The sequence below is a fragment of the Elaeis guineensis genome, chromosome 15 (assembly GCF_000442705.2).
Source record: "Elaeis guineensis isolate ETL-2024a chromosome 15, EG11, whole genome shotgun sequence".
NCBI lineage: Eukaryota > Viridiplantae > Streptophyta > Magnoliopsida > Arecales > Arecaceae > Elaeis > Elaeis guineensis.
Window position 1 is genome coordinate 51801592 of NC_026007.2, and position 15738 is coordinate 51817329.

General features: G+C 34.3%; 1 protein-coding gene across 2 annotated transcripts; it reads right to left on the reverse strand.

Moving 5' to 3' along the window:
- Positions 1–2981: 2981 nt before the first annotated feature.
- On the reverse strand, positions 2982–9082 carry LOC105057969 (serine carboxypeptidase-like 18). Of its 2 annotated transcripts, XM_010940714.4 has the most exons (14): positions 8811–9078; positions 8386–8531; positions 7924–8000; positions 7730–7852; positions 7528–7630; positions 6731–6768; positions 5556–5657; positions 5390–5473; positions 5175–5321; positions 4426–4497; positions 3878–3996; positions 3664–3777; positions 3511–3556; positions 2982–3394 (listed from the first exon to the last, which is right to left on the reverse strand). In XM_010940714.4, the coding sequence occupies exons 1-14, from the start codon at positions 9050–9052 to the stop codon at positions 3311–3313; spliced, it is 1497 nt and encodes a 498-aa protein (XP_010939016.1). In that variant the 5' UTR covers positions 9053–9078; the 3' UTR covers positions 2982–3310. The 2 variants fall into 2 exon arrangements, 1 of the variants encoding a protein (XP_010939016.1); XR_012137267.1 differs by lacking the exons at positions 2982–3394; positions 3878–3996 and having other exon boundaries at positions 8811–9082.
- Positions 9083–15738: the final 6656 nt, after the last annotated feature.

The window sequence follows — 15738 nt, forward strand, 5'->3', positions numbered from 1 at the left end:
TTGTCGGTTAATTTTGGAGAAGGCTTTATCACCTTACAATTGATCAAACAAGTCATCTATCCAAGGAGGAGGTTATTTATTCTTTATAGTCACTTTGTTTAATTTTCGATAATCAATGCATAATCATATTCTCCCATCCTTCTTTTTTACAAATAAAATAGGAGGTCCCCAGCGTGATATACTTTCCGAATGAACTTCTTATCCAAGAGTTCCATAGTTGGACCTTCAGTTCCCACAATTCCATAAGGGCCATTCGATAAAGAGGTTTTGATATTGGTTCGATCCTTACTGTGATATCAATGTTAAATTCAATCTCCTATTTTGAAAATAGCCGAAGTAGCTCATCTAAAAAATTATTAAAAAATTCTTTGACAATTGGAATATCATCCATTTTCACCTCTTCCTTCTGAGTATCCACTACACAAGCCAAATATGCCTCGCATCCTTTCCTTAATGCCTTTCTTGCACTCATTATTGAGATAATGCATGGAGAAGGCTTAAACTGTTTGGGTTCCACAATATGAACTTTGCCTTAAAAAAAGAACTCTAACTCATCTGAAATTTGGAACACCATTCTTTTTTTCAAAACAATCAATATAGACACGATACAAGGATAACCAGTTTATCCCAAGAATAATATCAAAATCATGCATGTTTAACTGAACCAAATCTGCTACTAATTTCCTTTTCCATATCTGGATTATGTAATTCTTAAATATAATATTAGTAATAGTAATGTTCTTAAGAGGAGTGCTAACATATAATAGCTCATTTAATTCTTCTAATATGCATTTTAGATAAGTAGCAAACTTGAAACATATATAGGAGTGAGAAGAACCAAAACTGAATAGCACATGAACATCTATGGAGTTGATTGGAATGATATCTGTAACCACTTGATCACTTGCATTAGCCTCTTATTAGATCAAAGTAAATACTCGTGTATTCTCTTTTTATTTTTGATCAGTTGATTTGGAAGGCTTTGAGCCATCTTTCTTCTTATTTGGACAATCACGAGCTATATGTCCTATCTTGCCACATAAGAAGCATACTCTTATCTTCTTATGACGAGACCCATTATAATTTTTACCCTAGTATGCACAGGGTGTAGATTCTTTCTTCTTGTTTGAGTTATTGTTTTTTAGATTTTTCTATTGATCATTCAAGTTCCTACTGATCTCAACCTCTTTCTATCTCTTCTATCATGTTCCAATCTTTTTAACTCTGACTCAACCTTCAAAGCTCATTCCAACACACCCTTCTAGTCATGAAGAAGATGAGAAGACAAACGAGATCAAATCCATATTCAAATCTTGTTCAAATCTGTTAGCTTTCCTTTTATTGGATTCCATGAGCTGGAGGCAGAAATGACCTAACTCGTTGAATTTATTTATATATTCTAGTACCATAATATCATCTTTTTGCCTCAAAACTAAGAACTCATTCTCCTTTACCAATCTTTTTAGTCTAGAAAAATACCAATTATAAAATATTTTTTTGAACTCCTTCCATGTCAGCTGGTCATCAGCATTCCCGTATATAGCCTTTATTATAGTTCACTAAAACTTGGTGTTTCCTTTTAGCATAGTTATTGCCAACTTGACCTTTACATTCTAAGAATACTATAGGGCATCGAATTTCTTCTTTATTTTTCGAATCCAGATTTTTGCTACTAAAGGGTCCGGTCCACCCTCAAGTAGTGGTGGGTTGAGCCTTCTGAACCTCTTATAATATAATTCCATATATGGTGTAGATCAACAAGTGACATGTGTCTACTACTGTTACTAAATAAGTTGAGCCACTTCTTGACATACTCTAGCTATATCTGTCTAAATGGGTGGTGCATTAGGTCCTACTCAACCAGCTAGTTGGCATCTCCCATTGAAGTCATTCTTGCTTCTCTCCTTCTAGTAGCCAAATTTGCCAAGACTTTGTTCTCCTTGTTGCTCATTGTTTCCTATCCAAGATTTTAACATACAATTTCTCTAGCTAAGCAGCAATAAGGTTAAGAAATTTTGCTTCCCTCCAAAAATCTCCTAAAGCTTTTTTCATGATTTTAGTCCTACATTGAAAAAGAGATACTTATACCATTATGTTTATATGCCTTCTTCCCATGTCCACCTTTGCTTGAGCCTTGAAAGAAAGTGGGTTTTACACCATGCACATACATGAGCATTGGCCTAGCTTTGCTCTGCTCATGCACAACCATGGATGCGGTGCTCATGATGGTATTTTATTTTTCTTTCTTTTCTTTTTATCACGCCCTTTTCTAAATGGTCATATCTTATTTGACCAATCGCTTCATTTTATGGTCAACCGATTAGATGACCATTTAGACATGCCAAATTATGGTCTATATAAATCCATGGCATCTATTTTCTTGGAGCATTGAAAAAAAAATAGCAATCTCTTTTTCTTCTCTCTGGTATTTCATCACTCTTTCTCCTTTTACTCTATTTTGCTGTGTTAAAGAAGATCTGCCAATCCTCTTACGATGGTGCTCGCAAGGGCACTCAATCATATCTTGGGACAAAATTCCTGATAACACTGACATGAAGATCAGCAATTTATCTTAGGATAGCACCTAGTATGCTTCCGGATATTTTCTTCCACTATTCGTCAATAACGGACCAATCCAACCAAACCCTATGTTAAGTCAATTTATTCATCTTATCCTTTATAGTGTTGTTTAAGTAAATTCGAAGTTTATTAAATCTTTTATTTAAATTTGTCGGCTTGACTAAACTCTCTTGACAAGATGTATTGCTAATATTATGTACCCCTTGTATACATATCATCACCATCACTCTGCTTCTTGCAGTATTGAGTATTTGGTATAGTGGTGCTTGTGAGGGAAAATATCTAGATCCCATCGACCCATATTGACATTTAATAAAAAAACAGAAACATCAAAGAAGTATTAAAGCCAACAAACTCAACCTCATAATGATGTTAAAATCAATTGAACAAACATTAATCTTTTTTCCTTTTTTTCTTGAGAAAAAGGGATAGAAATCCATCAAGTTTCATCCAGCTAATAGAAAATTACAACCGAGGTATCCTTATAGATAAAATGAGTTCTAATAGATTGAAACCACTAACTAGAGCAACAAGCAATTAGATTTTTTTTTTGAGAGGAATTAATTGGGAAAGATCCAACTAAAATTTATCAAAGAGCACACAAGACAATAACCAAGAACATCTTTCATAAACTAAATCAAACAAGTTCTTTTTCTGGAGCAAGTACATCCAACAATCCATACCGCATTTCATGCACATTTGCTCCATTCTGCAACATGAGGGAAGTAGATCAGAGAAGCCTGCTAGAAATCCACCTTTGGAGCATAGCCAAACATTCCTCAGGTTTGTACTCTGGAGCTGTGTGACCAGCACCCTAGAAAAACAAATAAAATTGCTCCAAATAAAAACTCTCTTCCGGAGACACAAATGACTTTTTGGGTACAACAGACAAATGCTTTTTATTATTTTATTTTAAAAAAAAACCCTTACCTTCACAGTTGCGAATGTCAAATTGTTGGAATATGTTGTTGTGTACCTAAGAAACCAACAAGATAGAGCCTAATTAGACTGAACTCATGGTACAATCCAAATCATAGAGAAGATCAGATCGCGTAAGAGTTCCGACAATGGCTAGAAGCTCACCCAGCAACTTGACCTCCAACATGCCATGATCTCCACTCATCCACAACTGAGAAGTTGAGAGAACTAATCCATGCTTGCGTGCCCAAAAAAGGTATCATCAAGTCATGATCCCCACTATGTGAACAACAAGGCCATGTGAGACATTAGAGAGTTCAGCATGATTCGACAATTACGACAGATGATGACAATGGCAAGAGTATGCTCGGGGTTTTACCTGTATATGAGAGCACGATAACCTTTACTGGTAAGGCTAAGATGATAATTTATATTATTTGGGATGTCTTTTATATAACCTAAGTCGTCATTACACCTCTGCCATTCTCTCACTGTTCCCTGCTTCATGTCATCATTGTCTGAGGTTAGATTTTTGGTGATAATCACTAGAAACCATAGAAATTGAAGAACAAACAATTGGCCTTCATAAACATTAAGGTAGAAGCCATAACCTCTAACCACTGGTTGTCCTAACTATCCATCTTTTCTCTTCCTTCTTTTAACCTTTTATTTTGAATATGATTCACAATATTCTGCCATTTTCATTCTTTCTATAAATCATGAACAAAGTGATGGCAGGTTCTCATCAAAATATGTTCCATGAGATGTCCCACCCGGATTTAAGATCATGATGATACTCATAGACACCAGTATTTTTGCATAAATTATGTGTTCATTTTCACCAAGCCCGAACTTAATTGCAGTTGTTGCTTTTTTCTAAATTTCTTTCTATATTTAGTATATGCCTAATGTATTTGAAAGATTTACCTTCTTGATGTGGAGAGCCTTTCTTGTGACATTACTGTTTGCCCAATAGTAGGATAGAAAATAAGCATATGTCTGCAGCAAATCAATATTGTTGATTAGTAAAGCAATGAAGCCTTAAGAAAAACCTACATAATTTAGCTAATTACCTTAAGGAAAAGGGATATTGCCATTAATATTAATTTATAATGTGATTTATTCTGATTGGATATTAAAGATTTAACTGCAATTTGCAGTAATTATGGGACGTTAATGATTGAACACCACATAATCATTAGTCCAATTTAGTACACTAATTTCTCTTTTGCTGCCATATGGGCAGGTTTGATTGATGCTAGGAATTATAACTTTTGAGTCATTTTTATGAGGGGAGGGGGTTCCATTGAACCCTCCTTCCTTATTGAGAGAAAAAGAGTGGCTTACATCAAGAAAAATTAGGTATAGAAAAATAATTTAGAAACTTTAAACCCTCAAAAATACAAACCTCCACTCAAATATTATCTTGTTATTAAAAGATGACAATGACATCAAGTGACCTATAGGATCTGTTAATTAGACACCTACTATCAAGAAAACAAAATGGATTAGTTCAATTGATGTTAAGGTATATGAGTGTCATAATAAAGGTTATACACCCACTTGCAGATTTCTGATTGCATTTTGGCAAGAAATGTCAGACTACATGTTGCTATTTTTTTGTAGTGCATACACGACACTCTAAAGTACATCAGTGATGAGAAAGAATTGCATACCCTGCACTTGAGAGCAGGATGAGGTGGTGGACTATGGAGCTCTAACTCCTCCAGTGATCTTCTATCCCCAATCATATCCTCGGGCTTGGGGGATGCTCGTGTACATTTAGGATCCAAAATATATCCTGCATGAATTTCTGAGTAGAACTGCATGTGCAGAGGATTAAATTCACCTTCAGTGTAATAAGGACTGAGTGAGTGAACAGGTTGCCCACCTTATGAAAAGCATCAAGCTTTGTCACACATTTTGCTCTGACAGGATTTTCATAGTCTTCCCCTTCACAATTTTTTTGTATCAACTGATAAGGATTAAAACAAAGTTAACATACGAACTTTAATATCCATATCCTAACAGTGTCCAAGTGATAAGAAGCATTTCACCTCATAAAGTGCATCTGATATGATCCCCACTCCATGAGCATATGGGACTCGAGCATTCATATCAATTTTTAAACCTGTTACTGGGTTACCTATCAAATAACCCTGAAGCCAATCCATCCATTTAAGGTTATTGTTAGAACCAGAATGTTTTTATTCTAAAAACAATAGGAACAGGAACCTCAACAACAGCACAAGCAGTATACAACAGGAACAGCAACACCAACAAGCAGGAACCACCATCAACAACAGGAACAGGTTTAGAGATCAACATGAAATTATCTCAAATTTCATAATCATATACAACAAGCAGTGTCTCATAGGATCGGCATTTGCCATCGACTTTTTTATGTTTATGATTGCAGAACAATTTGCTGCCTGGCACCACAAAATTTACAAGATGATCAAAAACAGAACCTCTAAGTAATAAACCAATTAGTTTGGTCTAGCATTACTCTTTGCTGACCTCTTTGAACAATCTAAATCCCCAACGATGCCATAAAATTTAGTATTTTTCATTCCAGGATCCAGCAGTCAGGACTGAATCCAACTTTATTGGTAGCCAAACCCCTAGTGACTTACCAACTCAACCAGTTGTCACCCTCAAGAACATACTAAATTATCCTTCTTGTCAAGGAAATTTGACATCCTCTTCTATCAGGTATGATTTGGTCTATCCAGGATCCAGCAGTCGTCATAGAAGCATATTTACAGATCATAGAAGAATATTTGCATATCATAGTAGCATATTTACAGATCTTAGTAGGTGGCTCATTTATAAATCAAAACCTCTAACACATAATTACAAGCAAAAATTAATGTAATCTTAACAGCACATAAAATATTTAAAATTATTCTACATTCATATCCTGTAAACAAAATAATAATCTGAATAAAGGACTCTCAGTTAAGTACTGACATCATTTGGACCAATAAAATAAATAATAATAAACATACCAAAATCCCTATGGATGCCAACATAAAATCCATGGTAATTGATTTAATCTGTCATTTACAATATACAATGATATTCAATATTTTCTTTTTTGTAAATACTAATTTAAAATATTGTATATATTACTCCATGAATCCCATAGGAAGATTTAACTGATGGTCTGCTTGAGAGAATAAATTTGTCAAAAAATTGCAGCAATTTGTTTACCAGTCATAGCCTATACCTTGAGATTAAGGCTTGACTGCTGATCTGCTTCAATATCTGGGTTTCAAAAGAGTTAGATATACATCAGCAAATTTAATGAAGCAAAATAGCCTGTATAAAGACAGAGTAACATCTATTTATGATTTCATGTATTTTTATGTGTTCTCCTAGATAGAGACATACTTCAAATATGTGAAGATGTATCTATCCATATGTCAAATAAGCTAAATGTATTTTATACAATCAAATAAGCCAAAATTACATTAAAAGATCGTCTGAACATTCATTTGGTTGCAAACGTGTATATTTCTGCTATAAATCAGTTGTCACATCATAGATTAGCAGAAAAGGCTTTTATGCTGCAGAACATCCCTTTTCTTAAGTAGTTTTGTCGAATGCATCAAGCACTGCTTAACTAGTTTCCTTAAAGCTTATAAATGCGTTGTTTCTCAAAGCATGCTTTACTTAATTGGCTATCTTGATGTTTCAAATCCTTATGCTTATATACTGATATAATAAAATCATAAACATCTTTTCTACTACATACCAGGATGGGGTTAGTTTTTATTCTCACAAATCCAGTCCATACCCACATACGAAACACAACATTGTGGATAAAACAACAGTTTAGTAGTTGCACTCTGATTGATAAGATAACCTTGCCGATGCAGGTCCAACCCACTTGAGAAGGTGAAGGTTTGAATTAGATTCTCATTCACATCAATCCCATAAACTATTCACTAACTTTGGCAGCATAAAAGCTTTGAAACATTTCATATTTCAGAAATGTGCCAAGAGGGAAGCAACTAAAATTACCTTCTGATATTGCTTTTGCAATAACTGGAACAACCTTCCCAGCATAAGAATCACCGGAAATGTAGAGCGAATTGGAAAGGAATCGTGCGTGATCAACAAACCACTGCAACAAGGTTTGGCATCAAAAAGTAGTCTGCGTGCCTAATTCAGTGCATTAATTCCTTAAAATTTCTTAAAAGAATTATTTGAAATTTGTATCCACCTTTCTAAGAAACTTGTAGACTTGCATGGATGAAGAAATGTCCCCAACTGCGTAACCTTTAGGTTTTCTTGAAAACGAGAACCCAGTTCCAACTGGGGAATCTAGGAAGATGACGTTGGCTACCTGAAAACAGTAAACGATCAAGAACAGTAAACAGAGATAAAGAGGAAGGGGACCGATAGAGGACATCGCACCTTTGTCCAAGAGTATGGATGATAGACTAAATTTGGCAAGCTCCCATTGTATTCAGCAGTCACAAATTTTAGAGGACCTATTTACAGAAATATGAAGATTTAGCAAGAAGGTGCACCCATTTTTTACTTTTTTATTTTTTTTAGTAAAGATGCGTTAGCTCATTTTATTCACATAATTTCAAAGAAAGACAAAGAAGTGTATCCTGAAAATAATGTAAGGAGTAAAGGATGGAATTTTTGCAACCATGGAGTTAATTAAGATGAATAATTTAGTGTAAAGTTCCTTTTTTCTGGGGCCTAATTACATTACATATCTCTCGTCCTATAAGACCAAAACCCTTTACTCTGTTTTGTTTCGGTGACAATTATTATAAATACAAACAGCAGAGTTCGAATACTGGAGATCATGAAACTTTAGCTGGGATGGATAAGTAAGAGTCCCAGAAAATAATTAAGACCGACCTATTTCAAAGACCAAACCACTGAAGGCAGAGCACCCTGGTCCTCCAGTGAGCCAGAGAAGGAGTGGGTCTTCACTCGGATTCCTCTCCGACTCTATGAAGTAGTAGAATAGCTCCACGCCGTTCTCCTCATCCACACTCACATATCTTAACGACAACCACCAAGTTAATAAGGAAAAAAAGGAGGGAAAAAAAAAAAAACACACGCACACAATATAAAAAAAAATAAAACAAAAAAAAAAGAAAAAGATGAACAAATAACATAACATATTTGCTTATATTAAAACCAAAAAAAAAAAAAAAAACACCCTTACAAGAGTCTTGCCTTCCATCATGGCTAAACTACCAACAGTCAATACAAGATCTTAGACAGGATTGTTTTAATGTGAAGGGAAAAAAAAAAAAAAAAAAGGTAGCTGAGCTCACCCTGTTTCCAGATAGAATGGTAGAGGCCCTTGGAAACCTGGGAGATGGGTGATAATAGACGCTGAGAGAGCAGTGGAGCTTAGGTAGTAGAGAAAGAACAGTACTGTGAGAGCCATGAGAAAGGAAGGAGAGCTTGCCCTTGGTGAACTGCTCGATGAAAGCCCCGAGAGTCGCTTGCGGATTACTCTTTTGTCCGGAGCATGGGCACGTGCATAGGGATGGAGTCCACTGGATTGACACATTTTCTCGTGAGATGTCCTCAGCACAAACAAATGATTTTGTGCCATACAGGTGCAATATATACCTGGACAATTTATGGGAAGGGATGACGGACCCATTTACCCAATTTTATGCCGGCAGTTGGACATCTAAACATTACTATGTTATAATAAAATAATAATTTGAATTAAAACTTACAACCAAAAAAGTTTTAAAAACCGTTCGATACACCATCTTTTTGATGCACCTAAAAATTTTAAAAATAAAGACAAGGATGGAGGAACTATATTTCTGCGTTGCATCGAGAACAGGGTAAAGGATGTCGACCCATGCGACCGAACTAGACACGGACGGCAGCGTGCAAGGGAACTAGTCGAATTGCACCTAAATCTCTCGTGCTTCAGGAATTACTCGTCTGTGTAGGTTGATGGCCAAAATGATGAGTACTAGTTTTCGCTGTTAGATGATAGAGAGCCTTCTCGCTGTCAAAAGGAGACCCGCCAGCAGCGATGGTTGCGTTGCAAAAGGCGTTTGGAGCGCTTGAGCCCTGAATGGAGGGAAATTTTTATTTATAGTTTGCAGTGGGTAGGTCCGTGCTCCAATGTTATTTAACAAATTCCAAACACTCGAGATTGATGTATAAACGACTCAAAGGATCAATTTCCAATGTGTTGGGCCCGCGCACGTCTTTATTTTAGTTTTTATTGGCGTGGAAAACTGGCATCGGCTCACCTGATCTTCTCCTCCCTAAATTAGAGGAAGCCTTTGTGCAGTGTACGCGGGGCAGCAAAAACACGTCATCCCATCTTATTGCGATTTATAGCTACTGTTAGCTTACATTTAATATTTATAATTTTATTTTTTATTTAAAATTTTAAATAATAAAAATATTTTTTTTAAAAAAATTATAATATTTTATAATATATTATAATATCTTACGATTCAATTATGATTTCATACACAATAGCAAATCATAATTTGACCAAAAGATATCATAAAAGAGAAAAATATATTTTTATTATTTAAAAATTTTATAAATTTTTAATGATAAAAATATATTTATCTCTTTGTGACTTTTAAAAAAAAATTATGACTTGCTGTAATGTATAAAATTATAATTTGATTGCATACAAAATGTCATAATATACAATAGGATGTCATAATTTTTTTTTAAAAAAATTATTTTCATCGTTCAAAATTTTAAATAAAAAAGAAGAACCGTAGATATTAAATGTATGTTTGAAAATAATAGCTATATAGTCCAATAAAATAGGATGGTATATTTTTGCTGCACTACACATGATGCATAAAAAATTACTCATCGAAACTAATCAACCATCCATTCGTGAAAAATATGCTTGTTGTAAAAATGATATCAAGTGCTGTATACCTCATTATTATTCCACCTTCTCAGACAAAAGATAGAAGATCGAAAGAAAAAAAGAAGCCAAAAAAAAAAAAGGGGGGGGGGGGGGGGGGGGGAAAGCAGCCGTATACAATAATAGCCATCTAATTGAGATGGGAGAGAAGGAATCCAAACTTTTCTTTCACTAATTATCTGTTTATTTATGCTTCTCTACCTGTTCTCATCTATTGCATCATGACAGTATCATCGACTAGTGCTATAAATTACCAGCCTGAAGCAGTGCCAGTTTCAACCATTTCTCTACCGATCGAAAATATGTCGGTAGTAATGCCCACAAATAATATTGAAGGATCCAACCATGATGCTGTATTAGGGTGCAACTAATTGAGTCGAGCCGAATCAAGTAATTGGAAGCTCAATTTGACTCAAAATACTCGTGCTCAAAATTTGACTCAAAATCAATCAAAACTTAATATCCTAAGCTTAAATTCGACTTAATAAAAATAGGTAAAACTCAAGATCAACTTGACTTGGTTTGATTCAAATATCAATCAAGCCATATTCGAGTTCAAATTCAAACTCGAAATCAAATCTTAGCCTACTAATAATATATATATATATATATATATATATATATATATATATATATATATTATAAATAAAAATAATTTGATTAAAAGTATATATAAATTCAAGTAGGCTTACGAGCTTTCAAATCAAACATCTTGCTATTCAAGCTCGACTCAAAAATCCATTCAAGCTACTCGAACTCTACTCGAGCTCGATAATAATCGAGTCAAGTCCAACTTGGACTCGAGTTGAACTCAAGTAGCTCACGAGCAACTTTACTCACTTGTATCTCTAGTGCTTAAAATTCTGCTTACTCCATTGCATGAATTACTTTATATCACACCCCATATTTGGGACATAATATGACCATGCTACCAAGGGATGTATCTCATGATAATATAAAGCTAATATTTATTATTTAAAATAAAATATATTTCATCTCATTCATAAATATCTCGAGAAGAAGTTCGTCGAGATATAGAGAGTTAACTCCATAAAGAATGTGGCTGATCCATTGACCAAACCACTGAGCCAATAGAAGACTAAAGCTCATCTTGAGAAGATGGGGCTTAGATTCATGGCTAATTGACTTTAGATGAAATAAAAGTTTATTAGATATATACCCTAAAAATCAGATTGGCTGACACATGTACACATTCTAGGAGCATAATTTTATAACTAAACTTTTGAAATAAATAAAATTTAGATTATTTTTTATTCATGTTGTATTTGAATTGTGTCCATGAATCATCCGAAGAATTAACAAATGATGACACGTATTCTTAAGAGTTGAGAATTTCAGGCACATCATTAGTGATTAATTCGTAAATGCTTCCGATTGATAGATCGTCATGGGAATGATGACTGATCCAGATAGATCGGTGCATAAATCACTTTCTTTCATGGGTGGATGAGTCTCGAGTCGATAATATGGGGACACTAGAGCGAAAGTGCAGATGCTTGATAGAGATCAAGGATACTAAGCATAACCAATACGAGAAGTCACTAGGATGGCTACCCGTCAGTGATTTGCTCAAAGTTACAGTAGTGTAGATAATTTTTTGACATGCGGTGTCTTGACTATTCATAGTGAGATTACTATAGTTTGACTGTACAATCACTTGGTTACCTAGCTATTCAAAACTTTACGGTGTATATTGACTACAATAAGTCCATTGTAGGAATAAGGTGTGCATCTAGATGAAATCTATCGATTCTGATAGATAGGAAGAGGTCCTATGTAGTTTATAAGACTGAATCCTAAAATTCATGACCATGGTAGGTGAATGATGGAAAGGAGTTTTTATAAGATTTCATATGGACTCGAGTTGATTAAATTTGACATATGACGAATGAATAGATTTGGCGAGTTATCCTTGACTTATAGCTTGTTAGAACTCACGACAAAAGAATCGAACTACACGATAACTGCACCTAGAGGTTCAATATTTCATTCTGCTAGATTACCACTATATACTGTTAGGTATTACTAGTAGTGAGACTCGTCGAGCATCATCTTGATGAGCGTCACAATATATCTCACTACCAGATAAAATAGAATCTATGTGATTACACACAAAAGAGGTCTTTATCAGATCAGATGGTTGATTAGCGATTATGAATAGCTATTGGGTCTAATTATCAATATGATTGATGATTGATCCAGTATAAGAGTTGTTATAAATCAATTTGCTAAGAGTTAGTGAATTGTAGGAGGATTAATTTCCAATTGGATTGCAATAGGACTCAATTTGATTGAGCAATGGAGTTAGAATCAAATCTAATTAAGTTGGATTTAATTTGATTTGATTTAGATTTGATTGGATCAAGTTCTATTGGATTATGAGATAACCCAATTATCCAAGAAATCAATCTCTAGTTTGATGGGGTTTAACCTAACTAAGTTTCTAATTGGATTAAGACCTAATTGAATTCCTAATTGGGCTAGGATCTAATTAGTTAATTAGTTATAACTAATTCCTAAGTGAGTTAGTATTGATCCAAGAATTGGTTAGAGATTAAACCAAGATTCAAGAAAGTCCTAGTTGGATTAGGACTCATTTAGATCTTGACCGCCACCCCATATACACGCAAAGGAGGATGCCATATTTTTCTTCATGCAAGATTGGTTTTTGTGTGAGGTCTCTTGACGTCAAAATATGTGTCGCAACACCCAAAGTGGATAAAGATAAAGGTTGAAATTTGATTTTGATTTAATTCCTTATCAAGATGAGATTTGATCTCATCCAAATCCCTTGACGCCATACCATAAAAAGGGCTTTCCTTTTTGTGACAAAAGGAGGATAATTTGCACCATGAGAAACCATTAATCATCGTGGAAAATAGATGGAAGGCATGAAGAAAAATTAAGAGGGGCGGTGGGCTTTCTTAGAGCGTGAGAAAAAGAGGAAAGGGTTTCCTCTTAGGCGTTAAGATCCCTAAGGTTCCTTCTTAGGGTTTCTTCCTATGGTATGACATGGGATTTTGGGAAAAGAGAAAAAAACTAGAGAAAGAGTTTTTCTTGTTTTCTTCTTTCACATAATCTTCCTCCAAGTATTCTCCAAGATCTAAGAGAGTCTTCGAGATCCAAAAGAGAAATCAGAATCAACTGTTAGGAAGTGTCTTCTGCAAAGGAGCTAGCATCCCGATGAAGACGCAGACATAGACTTCATGTGGATATCCGTAAAGGCCGTATGCATGTGCGGCTCTATAGGAATCTTATCAGATTACCACGATCATCAATAGTATAGATCATCGATCCACACAAAGGTATGGAGATCTGATCTCCGAGTTTTTGGTTTTATTTAAATCTGTTTTACATTTCAGCATCTTAAAAACATGTGATCAATCCTATTGCAAGTAGATTAGATCTACTTCATACATGTTAGATAGATTAAAGAGTTTAATCTAGATCAGATTTTATTCCACTATGTTTGGATCTTTAAAAATTAAAAATCTGTATGTTCTGATTTCTGCATGCATATTCCTGAATGTGCGATATCCTTCAAGGGTCAAGTTAAATAGTAATAGGTTGAGCCTTTTGAGCCTCTTATAATATGACTCCACAGATAGCGTAAGTGGAGGAGCAATTTGTGTCTACTATTATTGCTGAATAAACTGAGCCATCATTTGGTATACTCCAGCAGTATCTACCGAAGTGGCTGGTGTATTAGGATCTTACTTAACCAAATAGTTGGCATCTCCCGTCGAAGTCATTCTTGCTCCTCTCCTCCTAGTAGCCAAGTTTGCCAAGAATTCATTCTTCTTGACGCTCATCATTTTCTATCTAAGATTTTAACGTTAGTCAATTTCTATAGCTGAGCAGCAATAAAGTTAAGAAAATTCTCTTCCCTCCAAAAGTCTCCTAAAGCATTTTTCATGATTTAGTCCCACATTGAAAAAGGGACACTTATATCATTATGTTTATATACCTTCTTACCATGTCCACCTTTGCTTGGGCCTTAAAGAGAAATCGATTTTACACCACAAATATGAGCACTGGCCCAACTTTGCTCTGCTCTCACACAACCATGGATGCGACTTGCATGATGATGTTTTATTTATTTTATTTATTTTTCTTTTTCTTTTATCGTGCTCTTTCCTAAATGCCCATACTTTATTTGATTGATCGCTTTTGTGGTCAACCGGTCAGATGACCATTTAAACATGCCAACTTGTCGTCTATACAAATCCATGACATCTATTTTCTTGGAGCATTGAGAAAAAATAGCAATCTCTTTTTGTTCTTTATGGTATTTTGTCGCTCTTTCTCCTATTCTTTTTTGCTGTTTAAAGAAGATCTGTCAATCCCCTTACAAGGCACCCTATTATATCTTGAGACAGAATTCTTGATAGCACCAACATGAAGATCAAAAATTTATCTTAATAAAATACCTAGTATGCTTCTATATATTTTCTTCTATTATTCGTCAATCAACGGATTAATCCAACCAAACCTTACATAAGTCAATTTATCCATCTTATCCTTTATAATATTATTTAAGTAAATCTGATGTTTATTAAATTATTTATTTAAATTTTGTCAGTTTGACCAAACTTTCTTGACCAGATATATCACTAACACTATGTACCCTTATGTATATACCATCACCATCACTCTACTTCTTGCAATACTGAATATTTGTGAGGAAAAATATCTAGATCCGATCAACCACTTTGATATTTAATAAAAAAATAAAAATATTAAAAATTTATTTGGATGGTTGGATTTAAAATTCTATGAGCATCGTAGTTCAAACATAAAAATTATTAGATTATAAATAGATCATATCCAATATTTATAAGTATCTACAATCATTTTTGAGCGGACTGGCCCAGATTCCATAGGAAAAAAAAAAACCTGCTGAGATCATTTTTTTCTCTCTATAAATTTAGATCAATCCATTCAAAAAATAATTCGGGATACTTATAAATAAATGACCTAATCTATTTATAGTCCATTATTTTTATACTTGAGTTACAAATTCTATAGGATTTTGAATCCAACCATCCAAATAGATCCTAAAAAAGTATTAAAGCCACCAAACTCAACCTCATAATGATGTTAAAATCAATTGAACAAACATTAATCTTTTTTCCTTTTCTTTTTCTTGAAAAAGGGAGAGTAATCCATCCAAGTTTCATCGAGCTAACAGAGAATTACAACTGAGGTGTCCTAATAGACTACTACATCAAATAAAATGAGTTCTGACAGATTGAAACCACTCACTACAGCAACAAACAATAACATTTTTTTTTTTTTTTTGAGAAGAA

What these genes read in the sequence shown, in the direction of transcription:
- LOC105057969 (XM_010940714.4), bottom strand. Translation starts at nt 9,052, where the DNA reads ATGTGTCAATCCAGTGGACTCCATCCCTATGCACGTGCCCATGCTCCG. An exon ending in TATCGTGCTCTCATATACAG is followed by an intron (nt 3,778 to 3,877) that starts GTAAAACCCCGA and finishes TTGTTCACATAG; the next exon opens with TGGGGATCATGACTTGATGA. An exon ending in TGACATTCGCAACTGTGAAG is followed by an intron (nt 3,395 to 3,510) that starts GTAAGGGTTTTT and finishes TTGTTTTTCTAG; the next exon opens with GGTGCTGGTCACACAGCTCC.